General features: G+C 62.3%; 1 protein-coding gene across 3 annotated transcripts; it reads right to left on the bottom strand.

Annotated features, from left to right (window-relative positions):
* Nucleotides 1–15: 15 nt before the first annotated feature.
* On the bottom strand, nucleotides 16–9,758 carry MAP2K7 (mitogen-activated protein kinase kinase 7). 3 transcript variants are annotated; one of them, XM_077860139.1, is made up of 12 exons: nucleotides 9,544–9,756; nucleotides 7,732–7,779; nucleotides 4,618–4,759; nucleotides 4,386–4,452; nucleotides 4,188–4,301; nucleotides 3,990–4,109; nucleotides 3,717–3,824; nucleotides 3,436–3,615; nucleotides 3,250–3,330; nucleotides 2,987–3,129; nucleotides 2,325–2,370; nucleotides 16–2,241 (listed from the first exon to the last, which is right to left on the bottom strand). In XM_077860139.1, exons 1-12 carry the CDS (start codon nucleotides 9,665–9,667, stop codon nucleotides 2,107–2,109), a joined length of 1,308 nt encoding a protein of 435 aa, XP_077716265.1. In that variant the 5' UTR covers nucleotides 9,668–9,756; the 3' UTR covers nucleotides 16–2,106. The 3 variants fall into 3 exon arrangements, with proteins under 3 accessions (XP_077716265.1, XP_077716266.1, XP_077716264.1); XM_077860140.1 differs by lacking the exon at nucleotides 7,732–7,779 and having other exon boundaries at nucleotides 9,544–9,754; XM_077860138.1 differs by lacking the exon at nucleotides 7,732–7,779 and having other exon boundaries at nucleotides 4,188–4,452; nucleotides 9,544–9,758.
* Nucleotides 9,759–10,570: the final 812 nt, after the last annotated feature.

Genomic DNA, 10,570 nt, shown 5'->3' with positions numbered 1-10,570 from the left:
AAACCACAGACTCGATGGAAGAAAAGGGAGGGGTTTTATTCTCAAGCGTCTAAGGATTTACAAACGAGGGCATTTCGTTTTAAAAAGGGCTTTGGGGGGGGGGGGGAATACTGGCGACCAGAGAAGGGGTTGTGGGCCAGTGGCCTGTGCCAGGCCACCCCAGGCCCCTGCCTGCCCGCTCCACCCTCTGCCTGGTCGAGAAGGATGGCTGGTGACTGGCAACAGAGGGAGAGGACAGGAAAGAGGCAGAGGGGAAGAAGAGGTTCCCCCCCAGGACCCCCACTTCGTGCTGAAGGGAGGACAGGGGTGGGCAGACACACTCACAAAACAGAAATAGTTAAATAAAAATAAATCCAGGTGGCTGGCCCCAGGGCCTCCACTAGCCCTGCACCCAGCCACAGAACCTTCCAGCTACCTACTAAGGTCCCCCCATGGCTGGGCCAGGTGAGGGAGGGTGGGAGGCCAGGCCTGGTGGCCCCCCGCCCTGCCCCCATCCCCTCACAAAGGGGACTGGGGCAAGAGAAGGCGGCCGCTCCCCTCCCAGGCAGGGGAGGGGGGTATGGGGGGGGGACAGAGAGCAGAGAACTCGAGTACTTTTGAACATGCGGCGTTTTGTGAGTATGGAGCAGGAACGAGAGTCAACAGGACAGACAGGATACAGTGATGCCTAGGCCTGGACGGCGTCCGCTACGTCCGGCCAAGTTCCTCACCTTTGGTGTTGGTTTTGTGGTTCTGTGGGTTTCTGGTTTTTGTTTTGTTTTGTTGTCCACTTGATTTGCATGCATCACCAACAAAAAGGAAACACACCCCCTCCCATTCGGGGCTGCTGCAGAGGGCTCCTGCGGACTGGCCAGCTCTGGGGGAGTCGACGGGCGCTCAGGGGCACTCCAAGGGCGTGACTGTCTGCACACGCCCAGCCCTCAGCCAGCCCCACCTCCGTCCTGTCACACGTCCTCGAACCCCCCACACCCACCCCTTGCACCCTCCATCCCTGCCTTCCCCGGGGCCCCAGGGCCCCGGCTCCTGCCATTGACTCCCTCTACCACTTCCCTGCCGCGGCAGCGTACGCTGCCCTCACCGTGCCCTGCGCCCGCCGTCCCTGAAGGCCACCCTGTGTGGCCACGGCCCCTTGGGCTCCCTCCACGCCCCCTGAGGTCCTCAACTCACCAGCCCCCGCCCCAGCTGTGGCCAGTCTCCAGCCCCGAGGGAGGAGGAGCTCCCCAGAGCCCACCTTTGGGGCTCGGCCCCCCGCCCCAGACGCCTGGACCCACAGGCGGTCGGGGGCTCCACCACAAGCAGCTAAACATGACTTTGGTAAAAGTTTCTGAAGGTACCGACAAACCCCCGTGAGAAGAAGCTCTTCTCCCCCCCCAACCCCAGACACCCCACCAAGTACAATAAAATACAATAAACTCCAAAAAGGACCCCCTGAGATCAAAGAGAGACAGAGAGAGAAAGAAAGAGAGCGAGAGAGAGAGCGAGAGAGAGACCAGCCCAGGCCCAGCTGCAGTCGTTAATGCCCAGCCTGCCTTCCTGGGGCGAGGACACCAGCCGACTGACTCGCCTTCGCTGGAGACCTAAGTGGACTGAGTCCCCCCGGGCGTGGGGGGAGCAGAGCCCGAGTGTGGCCAGGAGAGAGGCAGAGGCAGGGAGGGAGATGGGGAAAGCCAGAGAGGTAGACGGGGTGAGAGGGGGAATGGAGGCAGGAAGCATGTTTGCGGAGCGGGGCAGGGGAGGGACGGGCGGCTCTCTCCGGGCCCCTGGGGGCCGCCCCAGCCCAGAGGTTACGACTGAATAAATAGCGAGTCTGCTCGTGGCCTGCTGTCTTCCGTTCACAGTGTCTGTCAGGGGGACGCGCACGGCCGGCTGACCCCGGGAGGCCGGCTGACCCCGGGACGGGAAGGGCTGGGGCCTGGTGAGCCCGTCTGTCCACGGCCGCTGGGCAGGGGGTCGGGGGTGGGTCGGCGCCCCCTACTTTCTGTCCTCAGCCTTCGGCAGCTGTCCAGGTCCCAGGTCTCCCCTGGCGGGCAGCTGGGTGGCCAGGTGGGGAAGGGGGGGCCTGTGGCCATGCCCCTGGCCCCGGTGGGGCTGGCCGCCACCACGTGGCTACCTGAAGAAGGGCAGGTGGTGCTGGCTCAGGACTCCGCTCGTCCTAGGTGACTCAGTCTTCGCCATGACATCCTTGAACCAGGAAGCCACGTCTACCTCCAGCATCTCGTAGCGCTTGATGAAGCTGTGTTCCTGCGGGGCCGAGGGGGGGCGCTTAGAGGAGGAGGGAGGCACCCCGTGGAGGGGAGAGGGCGGGGAGGAGCCCAGGTACTCACAAGTAGCTTATTATACTTTGGTCTCTTCCTGTGATCCTTAGTAAGGCTGAAAGAAGAGAGAGGAAAGAGAAGTAAGAGTCGGGGAAGGAGGGTCCCGGCTGCCCCAGAGACTCAGGTGTCCCAGCTCTGAGACAGGGGTCTTTGGAATCTGTGGGAAGGAGCTGCTGTGTGCTCATGGCCCTGTGCTGCCTGCTGAAAAGCCAGAGGACCCGGGGCCTGCCCTTGGGAATCCCACCTGTGACAGAAACCCAAACTGGACTGCGAGGTGCTCACGGGAGAGGTAAGTGGGGCTCACGTAGGCACAATCCTGCTCGTGGCTGCCAGACGCACAGACCCCGTAGCCCTGCAGACGCATCTGCTTGTCCACAACCTTCGATGGCAAAGCCCAAGGGCCACCCTGCCAACTGCCCAGGGCCAGCTCAGGCTGGGTCCAAACCCAACTCCTAATTCCCAGGGCTCCGGCTCCTGTCTCCATCCCTGCCCTGAGCACTCGCCTTCCAGTTTGCCTTCCCACCCAAAGCCGCTCCCACTTCCACAGTTATGTGTGTATTGGGGGGCTGCCCCACTCCCCTCCAGCCCCAAACCCCCCGGCTCTGAGCACCTGGCCACACCTGACCCTGCCCCGCCTCCCAGAGCGCAGGACGGGGGCAGGGGTTCCTCACCAGTCTTTGACGAAGGACTGGAAGTCCCCTGAGAAGCCCATGTGTCCGGGCAAGAGCGGGGGCTCTTCCTGCAGGACTTTGGTGAGGACCTCAAAGTCTGTCTTGCAGTTCTTGTAGGGAAACTGTCCCGTCGCCAGCTCCACCTGAGAGAGATGAGCGGGCTGGACGGGCTGAGGACGGCTTCCTCCCTCCCATCTTACTGCCTCCCTCTGCATCCCAACAAGACAGGGCCCCCAGCCCAAAAGGCAGGTGCCCCAACTCACCAAGGAGATGCCCAGGCTCCACACGTCAGCCCGGATATCATAGTCTGGCTTGGTGGGGTCCGGAGGATCTATGCGCTCAGGCTGATGGGGGCAAGAAGGGGAGGATGTACCCCAGGGGCCGGGGCAGGTGTGCCAACCAGATGCCCTCATGCCCACCCGCCGAGGAGCTGAGGGGCTCCCACTCACTGCCATGTAGGCGGCACAGCCGGCGCTGCGCGTCTTAGCCTTAGAATCAACAAGACGGCCACTGATGCCGAAGTCACAGAGCTTGATCTGGCCCCGCTCGTCCAGCAGGATGTTCGAGGGCTTGACGTCACGGTGGATCACACCATGCTTCTCCTTCAGGTAGTACAGCGCCTTCACGATCTGTAACGAGGACAGCAGGAAGGTATCCGTGACGGGGGGATGGGCCTCGGTGGGGGGAGGGGGTGGCACCCAACCAGCTGCAGGCCTGCCCGGCTGCTCACCGCCACCGTCATCTTGCCCAGGATCCGCTCGGGGATAGGGCCCTGCACCCGCTTCTTGAGCTTCTCAGCGCACGTGCCCATGAGCTCCATGGCAATGAAGACGTCCGTCTGTGGGGACGGCACTGGGTGGCTTGGGTGCAGCCGCACCCTTGCGCCCACCCCACACAGACTCCAGCCCCGGGGAGACACCCAGAGATGGGCAAGGAAGAGAGTCGGGGAGCCCACAGAGCGGCAGGGCCCCATCGGAGGCTGTTCCAATGGGTGCGGACTCACGTTAGTGATGAAAGTCCCGAAACACTGCACAATGTAGGGGCAGTCGTGGCTCTTGAGCACCACGTCCAGGTCCATGAGGATCCGCTTGTTCTCCTCCTTATTCCCGGAGCGCCGCATTTGCTGCGTGGACAGCCAGGGAAGCCTTAGTGCCAGGGTCTTGGGGCAGGGGGCCCACCTGGGGGCAGGGGCAGCCCTCACCTTGACAGCGATGACGTGGCCCGTCTTCCTGAAGCGCATCTTCCACACCTGACCACAAGTGCCGCTGCCCATCTCCCCCAGGTTCTCCAGGTCGTTGATTTCTGCCTGGTAGCGCTGGCAAGGACAGCCAGAGCTGGAGGATGTGCCAGCCTCTGCACCGCGCCCCCACCCCAAGACCGAGCCCCACCTGGGTGGTACCTGGCCTCCGATGGTCAGGTAGCCCGTCTGCTTCATGATCTCCTGCAGCTTCTGGTCAATCTCGATGCTGGGGGACAGGGAGGAGGTCCCGGTGGAGGAAGATCCCAACCAAACTGAGACCACTCCAGTCCCCAACACACAGGGGTTTCTGCACATTTAACCACCCTCCTCCCCAGGGCAGGCAAAGTGGCCCTCCCCACCCTGACTTCCTGGCCTCGTTTCAACAGCTCACCTCTCCATGCTGCGGGGGGTGAACAAGGTTGACGGAAGCCCCAGCATGTGGCGGGGCCGGGCAGGGGGTGTGGGGTGCTGTGGCGAGTTCTCGGAGGACGGTGAGCGGCTGCCGCCATCATTGGCCAGCGGGAGCTGCAGGGCTGGGGAGGGGGGTGAGAACCATGGGTGAGAGGGGGTTAGCCAGCAGCTGACACTCCGGGGCCTTGGGACTCTGGTCTTCCCCTCCCTGGCATCAGATAGGCCAGCCCAGAACCCCCACCCCCACCCCACTGGGCTGGAGAAGCTAGGGTCTCCCTGGCCGCTCTCAGGGTCCTTCTCTCACCCCCTGACCTGGAAATAGATGGAGTGGGCTGGCAGGGAGGGGTGGTCCCCAGAGGCTGAGGGATGTCCCCAAGTCTATGCTGACACAGGATCACGGCCCAGAGACTGACGGCATCCTTCAACCAGGCAGCCTTCCCGATGTGTCCCCTTCCTCCCCGCCTCTGCCCGGGAAGCAGGCCCAGGGCCACAGCGCCCACACTCAGGACCATGCGAGGAGGGAATGCCCGCCAGGATCAGCCTGGGTTCTGGTCCTGTTGGCAGCACTGTACTTGGCTGCCCAGTAAGAATCAAGTAGACCACCCAGGGGGTAATGGGCGAGGGCCCCACGCTTCCGGCTACCTTGCCCCACATTCTGTTCCAGGGTCAGGGAGGGCCACATTCTAGCCAGCAGGCTCATCTCTGAGCCTCCCGGCTTGGCCTGCAAAGCTGGGGCCAATGGGTGGGGGGACAGGACACCAGGCTGGGCCTGTGTCCTTTGGGTGAGGGGATCCAGGTGGCACAGCCCCTCCAAGGGCTGGTGGGATGGGGGGTGGGGAGCGGGACAGGCAGTGGGGTCTTCTCAGCAGCCTGCATGCGGACAGCTTGGGCATGCTACAGGCAGGCAGGCAGGCAGCGGGCAGGCAGCGGACACCCCAGGATGGGCAGGCGGCATTCGGGTATCGGGAGGGCAGGAGACAGACAGACAGATGGGAGCCAGGACTTGGGGCCCAGCTGCCCAGAGGAGGCACTGCAGAGACAGGCCAGACAGGGGCCCGGGACAGGACAGCAGGTTCCCTGAAGGGCTAGGATCCTCCCTGGCTGGGCTGGCAACAAGGTGGGGGACCAGAGCCCCATGTGCCCCTGGAGAAGACATGATCCCCCACTGAACCCTCGTACCCCAGGCCCTGGTGCTCTGGAATGGGATCCCTAGCTGGGTAGGGCACTGGCTGAAAGAGCTAAGTGGGGCCAGAAGAGGACCTTTCCGTGGAGAATGGCCAGGAGGCCTGGGGCCTGCAACTCTCCCACAACCCTCAACTGACACCCTCTCCTCTGCCTAAGCCTCCTGCCACGGTCCACCCCTTCCTCCCACAGTTCTGCAAGCACCTGGTGATATGGGCCCAAAGGACAGAGACAAATATGCTTGAATTGCTGGTATCGGGGCACTTTCTCTGCCTTGTTACCCTGGGACCCTGGCCACATGTAGAGCGAGGGAGCAGCTACGTGATCCTAGCCTGCAGTCGTAGGAGGGATACAGGTCTTCTCATGCCTGGTCAGAGCAAAATAAGAGCTCTGGGGACCCCAGGGAGATGGCCAGGCCCAGCACCCTGCCCTGGCCTGCAGGCCTCACCTCCTGTGCTCCCTCTCTCCTGCTCTAGTCCCTCTCTGTGTTACGCCCTTGCTTCACTACTCTGTGAGGGCCAGAGTCAGAGTCCTAACCCCTCTCTTTCTGGCTCAACAACCTCAGGGACATCTGAAGGCCCCCATGCTCCCCTGTACCTGGACTCTCTGGGGACACTGCCAGGCTCTCACTCCCTGGGGGGTGTCTGGGCCCCTTTTCTGCCCCGCATGGTCAGGTCCTCTCTGGGATGAGGACCACACCCCTACCCTCTCCACACTTCTTGGGGCGGGAAGGGAGATGCTCCCAGTGGTCCTACAAACTGAAACACGGTGGGTACTTGAGGGTGACCAGTGAAGGGTGGCTAAGGTGGGGGGAGGGGAAGTACACAAAGGCCCTGAGAACAGAGGTTACAGAGGTGGTGACAGGCCACACGGCAGGTCAGGAGGGCACAGTGAGAGCAAGAGGCTGAACAAGAGAGAAAGAGAGAGAGAGAACAAGAGCGCATGGAAACACATGGCCAAAAGGAGCCACAGATGTACCAGGCTGTCAGTCCAACACGTATGTACGCGCACACACACAGCGCATGGCACAAACCCCCACACGTGTACAGACAACATGCCGAGAGCCCTGAACAGGGCCAGCCTCACGCTGTCTTACACACACACACACAACCTGCCCAATTTAGCTCCCCCTACACAAGGGCCAACTGGACCAGACCTCACCCAGGTGTCTGTCTCTCTTGCTCTCACACTCTCTCTCTCACATATACACATGCACACCCTCCCCATCTGCTCCAGACCCGCAAGTAACTGCGCTCCGGCCTCAGGCCTCGGCGGGCTGCTTCCTCTACCTTCATTCACATCTCCCCACCTCCCCCGAGCCTGTGCTGTAATCCCAGCTGCTCTAGAGGCTTCCCCGACTGACCACCCCTTGCAGAACCCCAAGCTGGCTCTACTTTGCCTTTTCTACAAAGCATCACTGCTTTGTCCACTTCTCCCAGACCAGGAGAATGCTGTCAGTGAGCGTCAGCCACACAACGAGGGGCCCTTGGTCCGTTCTGTTCGCTGCTGTGTCCCTAGAGCAGGGCAGTACATGTTGGCTGTACGGCTGAAACAAATCAACAGGCACAGCCCGATGGCCTAGCCCAACTTTCCCTCTCTCTCTCTCATACGCTCACTCACACGTGCGACCTCTCACAGGCGGCAGACTCCTGGTCAGTAAAGGAGCCCACTTCCTCTTCCAGGGAGTCCAAACCTGAGCCCGCCAGGAAGGGAGGAGTGGAAGGTGAGCGGACACAGAATTGGCCAAGTGGGCCAAACACTGTTGATCACTGATTGTGTGGAAGGAGAAAAGAGTGACAGGCGCACACACGCACACACAGCATGGGGGGTGGGGGGGAGGGCATTCTGCGGCGGGGCAGCGGTTAGGTCAATGGTGCAGATGTCCAAGCGACGATGATAAAAAGGCTGGTACCTGCTCGTTGGGACGGGGCAGGAGCAGGGCTTAGAGTGATCACAATAACTGGATGGGGAAAAGGAAGAAAAAAAACAACACCACGATAAATCACAACAGAAACAACTGATTTGTCCAAAAGAAAAGAAATCAAATCATAACGAGGAAGAGGGGGAGGCGCGAGGCACCAAACTGCAGAGACGGGTAGAAACCGACAGAAATGGGAGGACCGGGAGGATGAGATGGAGCTGACACAGACACAGACACCTGAAGGGGGCTCCTCAGGGGCCTGCCCGCCGTGGGCCTCACCATACCTCACTCTGGGACAGCCACCCTGTAAGGCACCCCTGGCCCCAGACCCAGCCCTGTCTCATCCATGCTGGGGCCAGGGGAGGCAGCACTGCAGAGCCCAGCAGGGACCCTCCAGTCCTGGGAGGCCTTTCTGCCCCAGGGAGGAACCCACACCACCCCAAATCAGAAGAGAGAGAGATGGGGAGTGAAGCGCACCCAGGGACTGGGGGGCAGTCAGGCCGTGAAGATCAGGCTGGGTGAGCGGGGAGTGACTGCAATACTCTGACATGGGGGTGTGTTCCCCCTCCTACCAGGATGACCCCACAGGGAGCTACATAAGCTACAGGGATCATATCAGAAGTACAAAGGAGGGCAATTTGCCAGCTCAAGAGAGAGACACAAAGTGAGTGATGAGGTGCTACCCATCAGGTCTGTGGGGAGGGTGAAGACCCGATGCCCTCCAGCTGAGAGATTTGGGGAGGGGGGTTCAGTGGGACATAACAAAGAAACTAGACAGTGGTCCAGTGGTCGTGGCAATCCCAGGTCAGGTGTGATTGTTGGGTGGGGGAGGGCAGGAGGAGGCAGCTTTTGATTCCAGGCAACAAGATGCAGGGAGATACACAGAGATAGTGGGATCAGATACGAGGTGTGTGTGGGCTGGGAGGTCTAGATATCACCACCTTGGCTTCAGGTATCCCTAGGCCAGGTGAGTGTGGGCGTGCAGGAAAGAGGAAGTCACTCGAGTCCAGTGGGCGAAAGTTGCCAAGCTGAGAGTTCGGTGTGTATTTTTTGAGAAGCTAGACAGTCACCAAGATGGTGGCAGTGAAACGGGTCAGAGAAGTATGAAGGGGCCTGGTGTATGTGGGTAGGGTGTGCGTGGGAGGGGGGGCCCCCCAGGCCCAATTACAAGGTCCCCGCCCGGGGGAAAAAGGGATTACCAGACACAGTCACAGGAAAGGGGGTCAGAGGAATAGGGAGTTACAGTGATCAAATGACCTCAGGTGTCACCTGGGCCAAGTGTGCTTGTGTGTGAGTGTGAGCGCATCCCCCACTAAACCATATGACAGGGACCCAGGTGCCGAAGGGGAAAGGGGCCTCCTGCCAGTCACTGAGATGGCAGGAGTGAAGTCGTCCGGTCGGAAGAGACGTGTCCGTGTTTGCGACGAACCTGGATGTGGTCACAGTCGCATGCATTGGAGGGAGCGCGGCTCCGGCTCTGGGTAGGTGACGGTGACATAGGCTCTGAGGATCCCGCGGAGGGGGCGGGCCGTCAGGTGGGGGGCCTTGCCGGGTAACTAGGCTCGTAGGCCCCGTGAGGGGGAACCCCTACGTTGGGGGCAGAGCCGCCCGGGAGCCCGCGGCCCCACGCCCCCCGGGTCACCGTGACCCTCTCCGCGCGAGCCGACAGCAGGGGGTATGGGGTGGGGAGGAGGAGGAGCCAGAGCGCCCCGGAAGCGGGGGCGGGGCCTGACGGCGGGGGCGGGGCCTCCCGCGGCGCGCGCCCCGCCCCGCCCGCCCCCTCCCCCACGCTGCCGTGCTTACTGGGCCTGGGCCGCTGGGGGCTGATATCCAGGTTGAGGTCGATCCTCCGCCGGGCCTCGCGGTTCTCCTGCTTCAGCTTTGCTTCCAGGCGGGACAGCTTCTGCTCCAGGGAGGACGCCGCCATCTTCCCCGCCGCCGCCGCGCACCGCCCGGCCGCCCGTCAGTCCGGCAGACAAACACCGCACTGCGCTTGCGCCTGGATGACCCCGCCGAGCCGCCGTCTCTCCCCGCACGGCGCATGCCCGCGGCGCGCACTCGCCCATCCCTCGTGCTAACGTCCGCGCATGCGTGCCTCTTCCCAGCTGGAGGGATGACGCCACCTAGAGCTCGCGTCTGGCAACGTGCAACGCCTCTCCTGGTGGTGCGCATGCGCGGACTGCGTGTGGCAATCCATTCACACTGCTGGGCCGAGAGCGGCGGGCGGGGAGAGCGGCGCGCCTGCGTGCAGAGGCGCGGACGCGATCCCGCGCGCGGCCTTTACTGCGCCTGCGCAACCTTGGCTCGCTTCTCTGCCCCTGTTGCTGGGAGTAGCTCTTGCAGCGTGTCCTCCCCAGCTTCGTTCTCGCTCTTCCCCTCCCGGCCTGTTTTCTGGCACCCACGCTCTCCCAGCACTGCCTTTCTCGTCTGGGACAGTGCTTCATTAGGATCCCTGTTAGGCTTAATTGCTGTCTCTTCACCATAATTAGGCGCCCGTGGGGAGCCCTTTCTATTTCAGCAAACTCGGGGTTGGCCAAGGGCTGGCGGGAGGGGCAGGGTAGGGCTCGGTCACTGGAGGGGCCCCAGGACCAGGGGCATGACCCCTGATCTCCGGACAGGGTGAGGGGCAGGGCCAGAAGAGTTCCAGGTCAGCCCCCTCAAATGGGGTATTTTAGGACTTTCATCTTCCCAACCCCGGAATGTGAGCCCAGCTCCTGGACAGTGCGGAAGATGGGCCTGGATGTTAGGGCGCCTCAGCCTGGTCTCCTCGCGGCTCAACTGGTCTGTGGGCGCCCGGGAGAATGCCCCCATCTGGGATCCTGGATTTCGG

This window comes from Canis aureus, chromosome 19 (assembly GCF_053574225.1).
Source record: "Canis aureus isolate CA01 chromosome 19, VMU_Caureus_v.1.0, whole genome shotgun sequence".
Classification (NCBI taxonomy): Eukaryota; Metazoa; Chordata; class Mammalia; order Carnivora; family Canidae; genus Canis; species Canis aureus.
The sequence above is the reverse complement of the archived record's forward strand: the minus strand, read 5'-3'. Positions and strand labels throughout refer to the sequence as shown.

Bases quoted from the DNA above. Each gene is read 5' to 3' on its own strand.
- MAP2K7 (XM_077860138.1), bottom strand. From the start codon at position 9,667: ATGGCGGCGTCCTCCCTGGAGCAGAAGCTGTCCCGCCTGGAAGCAAAG. The intron at 4,453-4,617 runs GTGAGCTGTTGA...CCTGTCCCCCAG, and splicing joins ACCCCCCGCAGCATGGAGAG to CATCGAGATTGACCAGAAGC. The intron at 2,242-2,324 runs GTGAGTACCTGG...TCGGCCCCGCAG, and splicing joins CAAAGTATAATAAGCTACTT to GAACACAGCTTCATCAAGCG.